Source organism: Vipera ursinii (assembly GCF_947247035.1).
Source record: "Vipera ursinii genome assembly, chromosome: 15".
NCBI classification, from domain to species: Eukaryota; Metazoa; Chordata; class Lepidosauria; order Squamata; family Viperidae; genus Vipera; species Vipera ursinii.
The window spans coordinates 1-18,338 of record NC_139528.1 but is presented as its reverse complement, the minus strand read 5'-3'; the positions used below and the strand labels follow the sequence as shown (position 1 = coordinate 18,338).

The 18,338-nt window shown below is 51.2% G+C and overlaps 2 protein-coding genes across 3 annotated transcripts; both read left to right on the top strand.

The window, feature by feature from the left end:
• Positions 1-356: 356 nt before the first annotated feature.
• MRPS21 (mitochondrial ribosomal protein S21) lies at positions 357-1,386 on the top strand. Its single transcript, XM_083374580.1, has 2 exons — positions 357-551; positions 1,088-1,386. The coding sequence occupies exons 1-2, from the start codon at positions 469-471 to the stop codon at positions 1,266-1,268; spliced, it is 264 nt and encodes an 87-aa protein (XP_083230706.1). The 5' UTR covers positions 357-468; the 3' UTR covers positions 1,269-1,386.
• A 315-nt stretch (positions 1,387-1,701) lies between these two features.
• PRPF3 (pre-mRNA processing factor 3) lies at positions 1,702-13,536 on the top strand. 2 transcript variants are annotated; one of them, XM_083374578.1, is made up of 17 exons: positions 1,702-1,799; positions 1,979-2,149; positions 2,511-2,641; positions 6,526-6,672; positions 7,078-7,161; positions 7,357-7,577; positions 7,676-7,723; positions 8,110-8,416; positions 8,668-8,834; positions 9,451-9,533; positions 9,700-9,843; positions 10,214-10,313; positions 10,699-10,812; positions 10,902-11,020; positions 11,531-11,614; positions 12,540-12,601; positions 13,224-13,536. In XM_083374578.1, the coding sequence occupies exons 2-17, from the start codon at positions 2,005-2,007 to the stop codon at positions 13,368-13,370; spliced, it is 2,103 nt and encodes a 700-aa protein (XP_083230704.1). In that variant the 5' UTR covers positions 1,702-1,799; positions 1,979-2,004; the 3' UTR covers positions 13,371-13,536. The 2 variants fall into 2 exon arrangements, with proteins under 2 accessions (XP_083230704.1, XP_083230705.1); XM_083374579.1 differs by lacking the exons at positions 1,702-1,799; positions 1,979-2,149 and adding an exon at positions 4,938-5,034 and having other exon boundaries at positions 2,521-2,641.
• The last annotated feature ends 4,802 nt before the right edge of the window (positions 13,537-18,338 follow it).

Below are 18,338 nucleotides of genomic sequence, written 5' to 3'. Positions count from 1 at the left end.
AGGAGATTCATTTCCTTATTTCCTAAGAGCAAAAGGATTTTCATTTAGGGGTAACTACAGAGAAAAGGTGGTGGGAAGGCACGGTTTTATTAGTGGGGAGGGGAAAATGGTCCTTGGTGTGAGCAAGGAAGCGTGTATACGTGCTGGTGGATTCAACTGGTTGCTTTCAATGTGTCCTCCCTGTGCAGATGTGCAGGTGTTCCTGATCTGGGCTTTGATCCTGTGTGAAATGTGGATTCACCTCTGGAGTCTCACTCTATCCTGGGGAAATTTTCGCTCTGCGGGGCGGCCCGGCGGGTTCCGCGTTGCCGGCTTGGGGGAGGGGGCGTTGCCACGGCGACATCATGCGGCGGGCGCTTCTGCTTCCGGTTGCATGAACTTCCGGGCGCCGGGCGGGCGCTTCCGCCGAAATCCCCGGTCTGTGGTGGGAGGCGCTGCCCGGCCCCTCTGGCGGTCCGCGGGGTGGAGATGGCGCACCACGCCAAGTTCCTCGCCCGGACCGTGATGGTTCCGGGCGGGGACGTGGAGCTGGCCTACCGCGTGCTCACCAGGTAGGAGCGCCGCCGCCGCCTCTGCCCTTCCGCGGAGAAGGGACGGGAGATCGGGGGAAGCGCTCGGGCCACGCGGCTCCCCGACGGCCAGGATCCGCGCGATGCCGGCACAGGGCGCGCCCGAGCCGGTTGCACCGGGGTCGGGTCCCTTCAGCTCCCGTGCCAAGGCGGAGGCGCGGGGCCGTCTTTGGGGCGGTCGGTGCGGCGTGGAAAGCAGCAGAGGTTCCGTCCGAAGGGGGCGTTAGACCGACGGCCGACCTTCCCGTCTGATCGGACTTCAGAGGAGATCCGGCACTGTTGCGATCTCCCTCTGGTTCGCCCCACTCCTCCCCTCCGGGCTTACGCAGCCACCCGTTGCGCTCGACGGTTTAAAAATGATTGCGCGGGGGGGGGAGAGTCTCGGAAATCCTTAGGAAAGCCACGCAAAGCAGACAGAAGGCTGGAGGGTGGGGGGAAATTAAGCCCGATTTAAACTTGCGCCTTCGTCGGATCTTCCTGCCTTTTTAAAGAGACGGTTCCTTACTTCTGTTCTTCAGAGTCCTCACTATGGATGGAATTATCGACCACGTCAAGCGGAAGCGTTATTACGAGAAGCCGTGCCAGAAGAGGCGGCGGGAGGCCTACGAAGCGTGCCGGAGAATCTATAACTCTGAAATGGGCAGAAAGGTCAACTTTCTCATGAGGAAAAACCGCCCGGATCCTTGGCTTGGTTGCTAAGCCAAAGGCTCTCAGGGCGGAGGCTGCTTCCTAAAGAGACGATGCTTTATTTCTGGGAAAGGTTGTGAAGTCAATAAAATCGATACGATGTCACGCGTCTTCTTGAGAGCTGCTGTTCGGTCCCCATCCTGAACGCGATCCCGGGTGGTTGGCGTGGGCCGGGGACGCCTCTCCCTCCGGGCATCCGCCTTGCTCGGCTGAGCCGAGGCCGGGGCGCTTTCTCGGTCGCCTGCCCCTCCCCCTCCCCCCTCCCCCCCCCGCGTCCTCTCCCCGGCGGCAAGTCTGCGGAAGAAGGCGAGAGAAGCATTCAAGCAGCAGCGGCCCCTATTGGCCGCGGGCCGTCAGCACGGTTGCGGCTCAGGCGGCGGCCTCCAGGAAGTCCCGCCCCCAGGCCAGAGGACGGCGCAGGCGCAGGCGCCGGTCGGGCCCATTTCCGCTTCCGCCCCGCTACAGCCGACGTTCCGCCTCCGTCCGCCGCGAAACCCGCGGCCTTCTCCTTCCCGGGCGCGGAGGGAGGCCGCCCGGCCGCCGGTGAGGAGCTGTCGCGGTCCCCGGTTCCCTGGGCGCCCCCCCATCCCGGCCTGGGTGAGCGACGGGAGCCGCGGCCTTGCAAGGGCGAGAGCGAGGCCCGCCGGGCGCGTGTGCGTCTTCCTTCCTTCCCCTCCCCCCCCGGCCGTTCTCAGCTTCGCGCGACCCTCTTTCCTGCCCAGCGCCCCGCCGGAGCCTTCCCGCCAAGATGGCGCTCTCGAAGCGGGAGCTGGACGAACTGAAGCCGTGGGTGGAGAAGACCGTGAAGCGGGTCCTCGGCTTCTCCGAGCCCACCGTGGTGACCGCCGCGCTGAACTGCGTCGGGAAAGGGATGGACAAGAAGAAAGCGGCCGGTAGGTCCCCGGGGGAGGGGGGAGGGCCGGGGCGACCTCTCTGACCGGGGATGGAGCTGCAGGGCGGGGCCGCCGAATCACTGGCCGCCCAGTTCCCTCCCGATGCCTTCCCATCCGAGGGAAAGGCGTGATGGCTGTGAAAGAGTCCGGTTGCCTTGTTTTTTCCCTCCAGGCATTTGGAATATGTTGAGGAAAGGAGTAGTTAATGTCAGAAAACAAGGTCCTTGTGGTCCATAGTGGCAGGTTGATTGAGGTGGGGGGGGTTTGCACTACCAAACTGTTTTTTTTTCTCTCTCTCTTCCCCTCCCTCCCTCTGTCTTCCCTCCCTCCCTCTCTCTCTCTCTCTCCCCCCCCCCCCCAGATCATCTCAAGCCCTTCCTGGATGACTCCACCTTGAGGTTTGTTGATAAGCTCTTTGAAGCCGTTGAGGAAGGACGAAGCTCTCGACACTCCAAGTCCAACAGTGACCGAAACCGCAAGAGAGAATTAAAGGTGAGCTTGCTTGTTTTTGCATGAGGGGAGGGGCAATTGTCAGCAACTGGCAGTGTTGCTTCATTACGTTTTATTCTTCCAGAGATGGCTATGTGCTGTGGTCCCTAAAAGTTAAAGGGGGGGGGGGGAAGTACCCTTTGATTCTGTTTTCTTAGTGGTCTTCTTGTCTCTTGACCACTCTGCCCCTTAATTCTGCAACCAGAAACCATCAGCAACCTTACAGAGATGATTATAGCAACTGTGGAGTATCTTTGCTGTTGTATGAAATTAATTTGGACTAGAGCTGAGAACACCTGGCCTTAACTGGAGAATGCCTATAATGTAGGCCCCAGATTAAAGCACATAAACTCCACCAAAAAAATGGCAGGACAGATGTACAGAAAGCCGGTAATGCCTATAGGTGCCGGATGCGTAGCTGTTCTAGGCTGATTTTACTGCCCCCAAATTGTTGCAGATGATCACATGGATGGAAAAGAGGCCTGTTGGGAAAGGCATTGTAGCAGTTATCTCGGGGAATTGTAGGGGGATCGGTAGGCATTTAAAGCAGATATTTTGGGAGGGAACTCCCATCACCCACAGCTGGCATAGCCAGTGGGTGGATAGTTCCTCAAAACATCTACATTAGATGGTCATGTTCTGCCCTTCAACATACTTTTGGGTGCTATAGTTTTATGGTTGCTTTGAACTGAATTGCAGGCCTAGAAGAAGCGGAAGCTGAGCATTTGTGCTTTGCTCTGTAAGGAACGCAGTTATTCGGGTCAGGCTGAAGGTGGCCTTTGTTGATATTCTCTTATGGCGATCAGCCAGGTCTTTTCCTGTCATCCTTGGCATAACAGGCTAATGGTCTCCTGTTCTCACTGCAGCCAATATGCATGGTAGACGGCCCCATTAGGAAGTGATGCTGTTCCGGAAAATTGGGAAACCTTTTGCTTATGGCCTTCTAATACGGTTTCTGTCACAGACATCTTCTCATGGCTAATTCAGGGGTCCTGCTTCGTGGCTTGGAAAAGCCCCTTCTTCAGTCTGTCTTGAACATCTGGATTGGGGTGGGGCAGGGATTTAGCTGCAAAACAATCTTCCTTGGAAGCAGCGAGTAGCCTGTAAATAAACAGGTTTATCTCTGTTTTTTCTTCCCTATTTCCATATTGTGTCACTTCTTCCTAGTTCTTCTATTGATTGGTTTTATATAGATGGGTTAATATCCTTTAGCACCTCTGGATTTCTTCTTTTCTCCTCCTTTGGTTTTTCTTGAGGTCGTGTAGAAGCTGTAGTACTTTACAGGATGAATTATTTTCCAATCCCCAAAGACTGGGCTTTGAAATGAGGAAATACCCTAGTCTCTCTTGATAGTGGCAACCTCAGATCTCCCTTGTTTGATGGTGGTCGGTCATTTGCTGTACAGAAGCAGCAAAGCAGCAGCTTGAGACTGTCTTCCACACTTTCTGCTGTGCCAAGCTACTCCTTTTTTTCTTTAAAATCATGTTTCTGAGCACCTGGAAGTTAAGTAGGGAGTGGGCAGTTCCTTTTCCTGCGGGCCTTCATGCATTCCAAATGCAACTTCTATTCAAAGGGTAACAAACTGCTCAAAAAAATCTCCTTGCTCCTGGAGAATCACTTGCTTTGTTTTGAGTTGTTGAAAGTGGGATACAAGGGCCAATAGAATTGGGGGGGGGGGAAATTCAGGGTCCAACTACTTCATGAGCCCCATGATTCATTCTTGTTGGGCATCGCTTCCTCCAGAACCTTGTAGCACTGCCCCACTGTTTTTTAAAAACTTAGTAAACTTGGAGGTTCTCTCCTATTTCGTTTTCTTGTCAAGAAATTCACTTTTAACATCCTTCACTGACTTTGGGGCTTCCCACTATCCCTCTCTTCAGCAGTTGAGTAAGGAAAGAAAAAGGTCTTCATTGTAACTCTTGTTAAGCAAGAGAGAAATACTTGTCAGTGGGCTATTTTTTACCCATCGATCGACTTGGAGACTCCGCCTGTTTCTTGAAATCACTGGTATTTAAAGCAAAGACGTCATAGACTTCCCCATATACAGGCTTCGGTTGCAAGATTAATTTCTGTCCCACCCACCTACCTTCCAGGTTGCTATTTTCTTCTGAAAGGAGTCTGCATCTTTTCTCAAACCCCCCCGGGAGTGAGAGCATTTCTTCCGCAGGGAACTACCCGTTTCTTTGCACTGGGCTTATCTTGCAGGGACCTGTCAGGCTACGGGGGAAGTTCAGGAACTGAACTGCGGTGATCTACACTCTTCATACTATGGGCAAGCCCTTTTCTCTTAAACTTGTAGGTGTGTCACGATGTGCCCTGGTTTTGGACGAGGAACCGTCCCTGTAAAGTATGACTCAAAATAGCGAAGAAGGAGGTTCAGCTGTCGCTTGCAGATGGTTTGTATGCCTACATTTTGTTTTTCTTTGGGACGAAGCAGCAGCTGTACAGCACGAGTGGGCCTTCCTCCTTGGCATCTGCCTCTGATCTCTTTCCACGTAAGTGGAGAAGGAGCCGGCCTATGGAGTCCAGACTGAACTTCATCCTTCAGATTCTCCGTGGAACGTTTCTGTTGATTATTGGTTCCGCTTCCCTTTTGCTTTGCCTGCAAAAGATACCCTGATTTGTATAAAGCTTATCTCTTCTCAGCAGTGTTTTTACTGCAGATAAACTCCCTGTGCAAGACTTAGCCCAATTCTGCTTCAGTTTGTCAGTAATATGTTTTCAGAGATCACTTTATGCATATTTATTTTGGGTTCCAGTGCACTTTGATGGATCATGTGTAGGGGACATAAAGTACTTTGACAATTAAAGGTTAAGGCTGCTCTCTGAAAACAATTTCTGCATTTAACGTTGTATGTACCTTTTGTGTGTGTGTGTGTATCCTTCTGATCTTGTACCTGCGGTAATCATCTTGCTCTCCAGTCTCTCCCAGAATCACTTGCCATTGGCTGGGCTGCTGATGCGAGTTTCCTTTGGGGGAGAGAGGCGTATCTCTGCCCTTTTCCATTTTGAAAGATCAGTTTTGAAGCTAAAAAGATGTGAAAGGAGTGTTGTATCTTAGCCTCTCGCAGAAGGACTAATCTTTTGTGCTGAAGGGTTGACATGTCTTGCAAGTTTGATACTCTTCATTCTAGACTGGGCAAAGCTTGTTAAACCTGTCATAGAATAGTTTGCATTTACTTTTCATCGAGAGTGGTAGGACAGACTCAGGTGTGTAACCTCTTTCCTGCATCTCTGATGGGGAAGAACTGCTTTCTTAGGTTTTTACTTCTATAAAATAAAAATGATACAAAAGTACGCTTCAAAATGCTATTTTAAGTCCCCATTTCATATGCTTTCTAATGTTCAGAGCAGCCTTCCTCAACTGCCAGGCCTGGTGTGTGATGTGACCACTCAGTGGGCCCTAGAGTGTTGGGGTGACTCCAGAAAGTCCTGGTTCAACTGCCCATTCAGACTCCATTTTAGGGGGTGGTCGGGGCAGATATGGCGGGTGGGAGCAGAGCCCTCCAGTCCCTTGGAAAGGAGGCGGGTTCAGAGATCTTAAAGCGTCTCATTGGACAGATTAGTTCAAATTCCTTCATTGCAGCAGAGAGAGACCTGCAGCTTCACGCAGGAAAGAGCGGCTCCCCAAACCTCCCCGAGCTCTCCTGCACCTGCGGGCATCATCCTGTGGGCGCCTGGAGTTGCTGCCGCCCTCGCCAGGCCCTCTTTCGCCACGGCTGCCGGGCACTCTGGTCTTTTCCTGGAGAGAAGCTGTGTATTTCCAGTAGCAGATGGAGAACGTTTACGTTATTGAAAGTGTGGCCTCGCTTCATGTTTCTGGGATGCACTTTGAGACTTTCCTGGCAGTTGCCGCTAAAATTCCTTCGCTCTGTTCCGTTTGTCAGGATGTCTTTGGGGATGACTCGGAGATTTCTAAGGAGTCCTCAGGGGTCAAGAAACGGCGCATCCCTCGCTTTGAGGAGGTGGAGGAAGAGCCCGAGGTCATCCCTGGCCCACCCACCGAAAGCCCAGGGATGCTGACCAAGCTTCAGGTTTGCTGCCCTTGCGTGTCCGGAAGGGGCTTGACCTGCAGGCGTGCTCCTGCGTGTCAGGAGGGCTGCCTTGAGTCACCGATCCCCTTGCTTAACTCTGGTTTCTGCTTTCTTGACAGAGAAGGCCCTGTCTCTAGTTCTGTAAGCTGGGTGGTGGTCCTCACGAGGAGGTCTTGAGCAACTGTCAGGTTGTTCTCCATCTTGAGTGGATAGAGCCTCTCGAGGAGCGCCTCATCCACGGCCGGAAGAAATACTTGGGTTAGGGAGAGTAGAATTGCACAGTTGCTGTGGATAATTGGGATTCAGCGTCTGGTGCAGCAGAGCCAAGAATGACTTCGGAATGAAAAAGAAGCATTTGCTAAAGAGGAAGCGTAGCACAGTTTGCCTTCTTTTCCCTTCCTTCAGATCAAGCAAATGATGGAGGCCGCAACACGGCAGATTGAGGAGAGGAAGAAGCAGCTGAGTTTCATCAGCTCCCCGGCTCCTCAGGTACTGGGATTTCCTTCCTTCCTTCCTTCCTTCCTTCCTTCCTTCCTTCCTTCCTTCCTTCCTTCCTTCCTTCCTTCCTTCCTTCCTTCCTTCCTTCCAGTGAATTTCTGCATTGAGACTCCAGCCTCTTTCTCTGCCTCTTAACATTAAACCATAAACCGTTCCGTAAACCAAATCTGACTTTCTTGGCCTCAGCCTAAAGCTCCGGCCACCACTGCTCCGGAGCGCCTCCCGATCGGGAACACCATCCAGCCATCGCAGGCAGCCACTTTCATGAACGACGCCATTGAGAAGGCCCGGAAAGCAGCGGAGTTGCAAGCCCGAATCCAGGCTCAGCTGGCACTGAAACCAGGGCTGATTGGGAACACCAACATGGTGGGGCTGGCCAACCTGCATGCCATGGGGATCGCACCACCGTGAGTATTGGTACAGGCCGCCGAGCGTCTGAGGGTCTGTGAAATGGGGGCCTGTCAGGGGAGCTGACGAGACTCAACTGAATGATTTGTTCCCATAGGGCAGAAATACGTCACATGGGCAGCAACGTGCAATCCCCATATTCACGGTAAGCGAGCGGTGGCCCACCGTCCTCAGCAAGCGTGCTGCAAGAAACACATGGGCAGCCTGCCTTGGCCAGGCCCTTCCGGGAGTGGGTAGGACCGCATTTCCAGTGGCTCCCAGCCCCAACCTCCTCGGAGGGGGGCCTGGGCCAGAGAAAGCCTTATAAGGCTTGGCAATGAATTTAAGGAGCGTGGTCATCTGCAGAAAGCAGGACCGTCTGGGGCTGCCCCCCTGTCCCAAACGGTGTGAGATTTGGGTTGGTCATGGAGCCCCCAGGTGGGCTGTTTCTGAACAGTCGGGTCATATTCCCGAGTATGGTGGCTCCTGACCTGCCCAAGTGCAGGAGAACTGCGTGGTAACCCAAGCTGTGCTGGGGATGTCTCGGCCCAGGAAGGTGGAGCTGAAAGACCAGAGCAAACCGACACCGCTGATTCTGGATGAGCAAGGTCGCACGGTGGATGCCACCGGTAAAGAGGTAGAGCTGACCCACCGCATGCCGACGCTCAAGGCCAACATCCGGGCTGTGAAGAGGGAGCAGTTCAAGCAGCAGCTGAAGGAGAAGCCCTCGGAGGACATGGAGTCCAACACTTATTTTGACCCCCGGGTCCCCATCACCCCAGCTCAGCGGCCAAAGAGGACTTTTCGTTTTCATGACAAGGGCAAGTTTGAAAAAATAGCCCAACGGCTACGGACGAAGGTAGGGCACTAAAGGGGGGGGGAACTCTGTGGGTCACTGAGGGAGGGAGGGAGGGGCTTCTCCTTCAGTTGCCTGAGGAATAAGCTGGCAAGCAGGGACAGATGGTGGAAACCCTAAACGAGGCCTTTCCATCACCAGCAGGTGCCTTCAGGCATCCTCTCCTTCCGGCTGCCCCCCCCCCCCAAATAAAATGAAAATGAAAAAGGAATTGTGCTTCTAGTAGATCTTGAAAATGTCTCTTTGGTCACCAGGCCCAGTTAGAAAAACTCCAGGCAGAGATCTCACAAGCTGCCAAGAAGACGGGAATTCACACCTCAACCAAATTGGCCCTCATCACTCCCAAAAAGGAGGTGAAAGAGGGGGACATTCCTGAGGTGGAGTGGTGGGACTCCTACATCATCCCCAACGGCATGGACGTGTAAGTGGCTCAGAGGTGCTTTTGGGAAGGTAGCAGGGCACCCAGGATGCTCAGAGCAGCTGCTCTTCTTAGACGCCAGCCAGCTCAGCTCCAGGTGGTTCTAGGGAGAGCATCCTCCCATTGTCCTACTGGGAGTACAATTCCACTCCTTTGGCAGATAACAATCACGGTTGTCCAGGTGTCTCCTTAGCTTGAGAACTGAGGAGTGCTCTGAAGGATGGCCGGTCGCTGCATCTTCTAGAGCAGGGGTCGGTCTCCAATCCCCGGGCCGTGGAGCGGTACTGGGCCGTGGCATGCCAGCAACCGGTCCGCACAAAGAAGCAAAGGCCCAACCATGCGATGCAGGCAGCCTGCCAAACCACTCCTCCGTTCCACGGAAAAACCTCTCTAGGGAACCGGGTCCCTGATGCCACAAAGGTTTGGGTTGCTGTTCTAGAGGGAGATGAGGGCCAGGAGCAGATGCCAAGGAGGAAAGTACTAGTTGTTTGTAGAAACTTGCCCTGTATCTTGGTTTTGTAAAGTGTGTTGTGTCCAGGCCAGGTTGAACAGGGCTGCAGATGATCTGGAAGGGGATGAGTTGAGATTGTTAATGGGGTGGATCTGCTTTCCTCTTTAGAAAAGCCACTGATCTGTTTAAACGGGAGGACTATTTTGGCATCACGAACTTGGTGGAGCATCCGGCTCAGCTCAGCCCTCCAGGTAGCCCCTCCTTGAAGCTGCCCCCTCTCCACCTGCCAGCTCCCTTTGTAAAGGGGGAGGGTTAGGGTTAGGGAGCAGTTGACTCGCCAGAAAGCCAGAGGAAGAGCCCCCCGATTCCTTGCCTTTACTCGGGGGGGGAAAGGCAATGATGTATCTTACTCTGCAGTGGACAGTGACCTGCCGGTGACCCTTGGGGTCTACCTGACCAAAAAAGAGCAGAAGAAACTTCGTCGCCAGACCCGCCGGGAAGCCCAGAAGGAGCTGCAGGAGAAAGTCCGACTCGGCCTGATGCCCCCTCCAGAGCCAAAAGGTAGCAGCCTCTTTGGGGCAGCCTGAGGGGGGAGAAGCCTCTTCAGGGACTCCGGCGAATGCCCTCGTTCCTCTTCTTGAGCTCCGGACGGCGCCCGATCTGCGCTCCTTTCGCCGCGATCTGAAAACATACTTGTTCGAGCAAGCCGGCCTGGCCTGAGGGGAGATCGGTGGGGTTTTTTATCATTTTTATTGGGGTTTTTACTATGTATCAATTGTATTTTAATCGGGCATGTATTTAATTATCTTTTAGTTTTTGTAAATTTCTGTGTTTTATTCTTGCCCTGTACACCGCCCTGAGTCCTCTGGGAGAAGGGCGGTATAGAAATATTAATAAATTAAATTAAATTAAATTCTCTCTCTCTCTGCAGTCCGAATCTCAAACCTGATGCGGGTTTTGGGGACAGAAGCTGTCCAGGACCCAACCAAAGTAGAAGCCCACGTCCGAGCACAGATGGCAAAGAGGCAGAAGTACGGCTAATGTCTCTTCCTTGCGCTGTTTGCCATCCACTCCCAGAGTTTGTTCCCTCCTTCCCTCCTTCCCACTGACCAAGGATTCTGGGGGAGGATCTGGTCCGGCTCTTTTGGCGCGTGCTGGAGCCGATGAGGGGGAAAAATGTTCAATCCCTTTGACCATCTTCCATGAACAGTCTGATGCTTTGAGACCAGTTGGTGAAAAGCGAGGTTATAAATACGCAAAGCAGTAAAAGTGGGAAACTGAAGTGAAGGAGAGGTGGGTGGGGATGTGTGTTCTTGCCACAGACCTTCTGGCTGGGGCAACCTGGGGAGGGGCAGCTTGCAGGAGCAGAAGCACCCCAGCAGAGGGCTTAGGTGGGCCGCATTGATGTGCTTGCAGAGCTCACGAGGAGGCAAATGCTGCCCGAAAGCTGACAGTGGAACAGAGGAAAGCGAAAAAGGTGAAAAAGCTTAAGGAAGATATTTCGCAGGGAGTTCACATAGCTGTTTACAGGTGAGCGTCTCTCGTTCCTTACTCCCCTGCCCTGTTGCAGCCTCCCCTCCCCCAGCGTGACCCGATCTGTTCCTTTCTTTGGCCCCCAGAGTCCGGAATCTGGGTAACCCAGCAAAGAAATTCAAAATTGAAGCTAACGCCAGCCAGTTGTACTTAACCGGAGTTGTGGTTTTACACAAAGATGTCAACGTGGTGGTGGTAGAAGGAGGTAAGGAGGTGGGCGAGCAGGCTGGGTTGTACCACACTCTGCATTTCTACGTCTAGAACCTGCCTAGTTCCAGGAGGAGGAGGGGGAAAATTCAGGAAGTCTGCACTTGTTTCAAGGCACCGACGGTTCTTCCAGCCTGTTTTTTATTTTTTGGCGGGGGGGGGGAATGCAGAACACATCTGTCCATCTGCAGAACGGGTCGCAGAAATAGCATCACTTGGCGCAACCTGGAGTAAACAAATGAAACCGGCTTCAGGCCATTACGTCAGGGTAGGCCAAGTCTCCAGAAACGTGCGCTTTGAGAAGCAGCACAAGGAACTCGTCTCTGGCTTTTCCTTTGAGAGTCGGTCTCTGTTTATGGTTGGGACCACGAGGGGAGCACTTGGCACAGGTGCTTTCTGAAGGATCAGGAATTCAGTCCTCCTCCCAGTTGTTGTGTTTGTGAAGTTGTGCTTCACCACTTCTTGTGATGTTGCCTGTCAGTTCTACCTTTTCTGTTTTCTTTCCAAGGTCCCAAAGCACAGAAGAAATTTAAGCGGCTCATGTTACATCGAATAAAATGGGATGAGCAGACATCAAACACAAAAGGAGATGGTAAGAAAGCGCACTTCTGCCTGGAAATGCTTATCAAGCTATTAAGTCCATAAAAGCAATTGACACTGGGCTACCAAAATGCTGAAACTCAGAAATAAACAACTCCGCAGGGTGATGGCCTGGAAGCACGTCTTGTAAGCTCTGGCAAGAGCCCCACTGGAACAGGGGGAAGGGGAGAGGCAAGGTCAGGGTCTCCGAAGGCTGCGCCTGGCTCAAGGACCCGCTGGTTCTTCCAGCTCTGTCCCTCTGCAGAAATAGCGTCACTAAGAAAAGTGACCGATTCAGGAAGGCAGTACGCTGCAGGCCTCGCTCTAAGCGTCGTCTTCCGAAGAAGACAGAAAAGCGCCTGGTGCCGTTTCTTCTTTGGGGGGTTGCAGGCAAAGCTCGGGCTTCCTATGCCCAGGAAGGAAGGACCTGGAGAAGCAGAAAAGTTCCCCGGTTGGGAACACATTGAAAATGGAGCTTTGAATGCCAGTTTTTAGGTTTAAAAGATTCTGCTTAAAGAGAGAGAGAGAGAGAGATAATAACTCTTTTTTCTCTCAGCTGTTGTATTCTGTTGAATAGATTTGTATAAATCTATTTCACCATCGGTCTCGGTTGACAATCGACTTATAGCAGTTTTAAAGAAATCAAGTGATCTGGAAAGGGGCCGCCCTCCTTTACATTGAGCTGGTTCTGAAATTGAAAGACTTGAAGGAACTTGGAGGGCTTCGTGAACTGCTCTTTTACTGTCGCTTCTTTTCACGAGCTACTGAGCTTGCAGAGGTCTATATCCCATCTTTTCTAAAGGGCAGAATTGTCGCCTACTGTTTGAATAAAAGATGTTTCCGATCTGACCGATCTTGAATGTACTTTTGAATAGACAAATCCATCTTCAGTTGTTTCCCCATTCTTACACCCCCTAAGCAGTTTATTTTTCTTGCAGACGATGAGGAATCCGATGAGGAATCTGTAAAAAAAACCAACAAATGTTCCCTGGTTTGGGAGGTGAGTAATATTTACGGTCTAACTGATGGTGATTCCCAGTGTCACTAAGAAAGTCTTGGTTTTTATTATTTATTTATTTATTTATTTATTTATTTTATTTTATTTTATTAGATTTCTATACCGCCCTATTCCCGAAGGACTCAGGGCGCTTTACAGGGCAGCATAAAATACAATATAAAAGATAATATAAAATTAAAATACATTAAATTAATTAAGCCCAACAATTAAAACAATATTTAAAAAGCTAAAACCCCTTCAGTCCAAGCCTGATAGATCGAAAAGCCAGGTTTTCAGGTCCCGGCGAAATGACAGGACAGAGAAACGCCTTCAGGAACTGAACTATGGGTGCTCTGTACAATTGTCCCTTCTCTTTCATTCAAAAAGTGGGAGATATGAAGAATCGCTCTAAAGGTTACTTCAGCTAACACAGTTTACGGTTTTAGCATGTTGTGCTCAACCAACCCCTCGTCTTCACTAGTAAGCAACAGGCAGGGCAAGGAAAGAGGAATTATATGCATTTTGTGTGCTTCCAATCAATGCATTGCTTATAGGACCTGCAGTGCAACCCTCAATACGTGGGCTGGCTCAGAGTCTCTCCTGCACTCTCTCTCTGTCCTTCTAGGGCACGGCCAAGGAGCGGAGCTTTGGCGAGATGAAGTTCAAGCAGTGTCCTACTGAAAACATGGCACGGGAGCATTTTAAGAAACACGGCACTGAGCATTATTGGGATCTGGCTCTGAGCGAGTCAGTCCTAGAACCCACAGACTGACGGCCTTTTCTGGAGCCGCTTCTCACATTTCTGGGTGTTTGACATAAAGAGCAAGAACTGAGCAGAAACATTAGACTCTGTTTACCCACCCACCCCCAATTCCCACAAATTCCTCACAGTACATAAATGCATACAATTAAAGGAAATATTTTTCAGATCCAAATAACAGGTTTTGATTTTAATGTTTGGCTTTGGACTAAAGCCACTTGATGCACACACCAAACTTTCCTGCCAGGCTGTCCGGAAGAAATCAAGTTGAAACTTAAAAAGCAGCAGAAGCCATTTATCAGCCAAGTCTCCTGAACTTTCCCACAATACTCTATATCAAGTATTTATACTGATGAAAAGTCCTCGTCAGAATAGTTATAAATGTTTCTTACGGTCGCAGACCAGCACAAAACTTAAAAATTAAAATAAATACATTTTCTAAAAATTATTGGAAAATAACTAAGCAAAGTAGTAATACGAATAGGGATCTTTAGTTCTTTCGGGGCGTTTTCCTTATTTCGTTGCAGCAGCACAAAATTTTGCTGCTGCATGAACGGTGGCTGGATTTGAATCCTGAAGGAGATGATTCATGTAGAAATTACCTGATCTCCCTGGAAATCTGTCTAATAGAGGGAGAATGTGGGTCGATCTGATGCCCCTGTAGGACTTGCAGCGCAACACAACAATTATTGCAGCTGTGGGATAGTTTATCTAAACAAGTAGAGATAACATTTTCTATGTACTCCGAAACATTGACCAGATTGTTCTTATTAAGAGAGAGAATATAAATTTTTAAAAGCAAAATCTCTACCTGTTCGGATGAGGGTAAGGCAGTCAAAACCCATGAATGTAAAGGCAGCGAGACACATTTACATCTGTGCAGAGCTGTGATAACTAGGGTCACTAACACTTTTAAATCTCCCACCAGCTTTGAGTTAACCCAGTAGCCATTTAATTCCACCTCTGAAGAGACCCAGGTTTCCTGTAGGAAGAGGACATCAAATTGAGATATATAATCAAAAAAGCTGGTCTTTTGATGGGACTGACAGCCAGCGAAATTCCACATTGGAAGGGAGAGGATAGTCATTTGAGGGCCATCAGGAGATACGGTTCTGTTGGTCTGGGAGGTCAGCGGCAGCCATTTATGGCCTCCAATGGATGATCTGACTCATATCTGTCTTGCATCAGCTCTTGGGGGTCTCTTCTTCAGAGTGGATGTCATCGACACCATTTAATACTAGCCTTGGAGAGCGGAGGGGCTGCTCCAGAGGAGTCGAGCAAAGAGATGTAGGCAAGGATCCTCGTCCATTCCCTGATTTGTTGCTGGAGTCCCCATGGAATATGCCAGTGACTCCTCAACTGCAGGATCCTCTACTGGCTCAAGAGGATACAGAATTCTATGTTTTGTAGGGTAATCCATTATTTGCTAAGGGGTAACAGGCTTGGGCTTTGTCGGGTCAGGATGTTTGACATTCTCGACAGCGGCTCGGCACACATCCGCTTCCAATTTGGGGCACCTGGGAGCCATTCTACAGCACAGATCAATCCGCCGACCTTGGCAGCGAAGAAGCCGACTCAAGGAAGCCAAGATTGCTCTCCTGTTATTGCAGTCATTTTTTAAACTCGGTTCAACATTTTTTAAATAGGATTCCTTCTCTGCCACTTCTGCAGCCCCTGGGGACGGAAAACCGTGCCATCCGGTGGTCCAGGTTGGTATAGCAGCCACAAAGATAAATATTTTTAATGGCATTTTAAGATTATTATTTTATTATTTATTAAAACTTTATTAATAATAAGCCACGATAGACCTTAACCGGCCGCCCTTCTGGATGGAGCGGTTGCTGGAGGAGTCCTTGCAGAGATTCTATATCCCCTCCTGGCCCGCCCTGGACTGAGGCCCCCCCCCCTTGATTAAAATCATCCAGAAAGGTTGAGAAGCGACTGGATTAGTCGGACCCGCAAGGAGGACCCCGGGGAGCCTCACGGATGTCCGATGAGACTGTAGCTTTTAGATGACCTCTCCTAGGCCCGGTGAGTTAGAAACCACGCCCTCGGGGCCGGCGGAGGAAGGCGCTGACCGGCCCTCTGGCACAGAATAGTCCGGACTGTCTCGGGGGAGCCTGGGCAGGGGCGGTTTCCCCCCCACACACCCCTGCGTCTCCTCCCCCAGCCTTCGAAATGCCTGCGGGAGCCGGTGCTGCTGTCAAGAGTCTTGGGCTACGGATTCCTACGGCTGCTACTCCTTTGAAGATGGGCTTTGTTGTCTCTCCAGACCGTCCACCTGTGGCTTGCTGGGGTCTGGCCTCCCCCTGCATGCCCCGGGGCCCAACTCCCCCAGCCTTTCCTGACTGGCCATGTCTTCCCTTGGCTACTGACCGGTTGACAGGGTGGGTGGTCTGGGGGGGGGGGAGGAGCGGGTAAGGAGGTGCCTGCCACCCCCACCCACCCTCCCTGCAGGTCCGGGGAAGCTGCAAAACGGGCCCGGCCAGGCCCCACCCAGATCCACGGGCCATTTTCCTTCCGTCTCCGTCCGTGGCTGTCCGTGTCGGGATGTCTAGTCTAAAGCCATAAGCGACCTACTGTTTTATACACACACGCACACACACAGACACCTGATTGCAAGTGCAAAACCAAAACCTACTTTGGGGGCGTCCTGGATCTGGAGGTCACCCAGCTGCCCGGTGTGGGGGGGAGGACCGCCCGGACCCTCGGTTCTCTTCCCCCCCCCGTGGGTTTTGTTTACATTTGTGTGGAGCTGCCTTTCCCCCCCTCCCTTGGGACAGGGCAGGGGCCATGCCTGCTTTGGTGAGGGGTGCCTGTTCGTACTACAAGTTGATTTCTATGTGTCTAGATAGGCTGCCAGGCTTGAGACTGCTGCGTGGGTTGTGGGGTTCAGACGCTGTGGGGGGGGAGACGATACGCAGCAGCTTCTCCTCCCCTTCAGCTCCTGGCATATTGTAGGTGACTCTGCCCGTTCTTGAGGCGTTTTTTCCCTGCGAGGAGGCTTTTCTGTACTGTTTGGTCCAGAGTCCTGCAGGTGGTCCTTTACGGTGGGGGAACTGAGGAAATGGACCTGGGGGGGGGTTGCCCTGCCCCACAAAGCTGGCTGAGGAGTGGGGGAAATCAACCTCCTCCTCTGCCCCCCAATGAGGGGAGGGATTGAGTTTCAGGCTGGGGGTGTCTCCTGCCCCACCCCACCCCCATTTGCCTTGACAGCAGCGGGCGAGACAAGATGCCTTTAGGAGAAGGTGCCTTCAGCAGAGCCGGGGGCTGCGTGTAGGGCGACGCTTTGCCAAGGGGGATGTTCCCCCCCCCAATACACTTTGTGGAATGGGGCTGACCTGGGCACTCCATCGGCCGGTGGCGAAGCGGAGACAGCTCCCTTGCCAAGTGATGGCGAATGGCATGCCTTGCCCCCCTCCCCAAGTGCCCTGCAGCCAAAAAGTAGGAGATGGCACAACCCGGAGCCTTGAGCTGCCCCCCTCCCTCCCTTGCAGCCCCCCCCTTTCCCCTTTGGCGACTTTGGTTCCCCCACAACCACCTCTGCCCCCGCCCCCCTCCTATTGCCTCCCGTCTCCTGAAGAAAAGGGGTGCCCCAAAATGGACGGGCACCGCAGTCCTGGCAGGGAGGTCACTTTGGAGGGAGAGCGATGAATTTTGCACTTTTGGTACGGAGGATGGGGGTGTGTGTGTCAGGGAATACATCATTTATTGGGAAACAGCCTTTTTTTCTCCTTCCCACCCCTTTCCAGGTATCTGTGAACAAGCACTGCCTTTATTTGGGGTTTGCTTTGCTTTAAACCCCGTTTGAAGCTGAAATAAACTTATTTTAATGTCTGGCTACAAGACGGTGGAGCCTTAATGTCATTTAGCGGGGAGAGGGCGGAATTAAGGGGCAACAGGCTTTCTTCCAGGGCTCTGGGTTCCACTTTTCCTCTCAATAAGGCTGATGCGTCTCCGGTCTCCCCCCCCCCCAAACGGAGGACTCGCAGACCAGCATCAGGAGCCGGCCTCCTGCCAGTACTACAGCAATGAGAACTAGCTACTTCTTGTTCCAAAACCAGAAGAGAATGGGGGGGGGGCGGTGTCGATCCTGCATGTTTCCAAGGGTGCCTGGTGCAGGTGTTGGAAAGCCGGGATCCCAGAGGCGGTGGGGGAGCACCCTTTTATTCTCAGAGCGTGGAGATGCTCATTTTGTCTCGGCTCTGGAAATCTTGGTCAGCTAGAAAGAAGAGATCCCCCACGGGGGTGGCAGGGCTCACCTGATTTTTCCGTCCCTACAACTTCAACAGCCACAACCCAGTGGAAGAGCTTTGGAATATTCTACGGCATCTTGCCTATTCCAGGTGAGTTTACAGACTTAATATACAGTTGTGATTGATTTGTGATGTTCCTTTACATGCCATCTTTCCGTCCCAACTCTTCTCCAAGCAGCCAAACACGTTCTCCTTTTCTAGCCATATGGGAAGGGAGGCCACCTTTTGTGGCAAGCAGTCCTAGAGTGAGAGAGTGAGTCCCGCGGTTAAAGAAGGAATAGCAGCCATAAAAGTAAATATTCTGTACGTATTGAAGCTACTGAATCTTATTAAGGGTCAGAAAACTGCCATCCGGTTATCCCAAGCAGGTACAGCAGCCACAAAAAGAAACCTTTTTAATGGCATTTTAAGATTATTATTCTTTATTAATAAAACCTTATCAATACTAGGCCATTTAATTCTGCCCATGTGTCTCAGCAAAATGGCCATCTGTCACCCTATTAATATCAATAATGTGTTAATAAACAATAAGGCGTTATTAAACAACAATAATAATATTAATAATAATAAATTGTTATTAAATTATATATAAATAATAAAAAATTATTAACAATTTATTTATTAATAAATTAATAATATTATTAATAGTAATAAACATTAATAAGGCGTTATTCTTCGGAGAAGGGCGGGATATAAATGGAATTAAAATAAAAAATAAAATAAA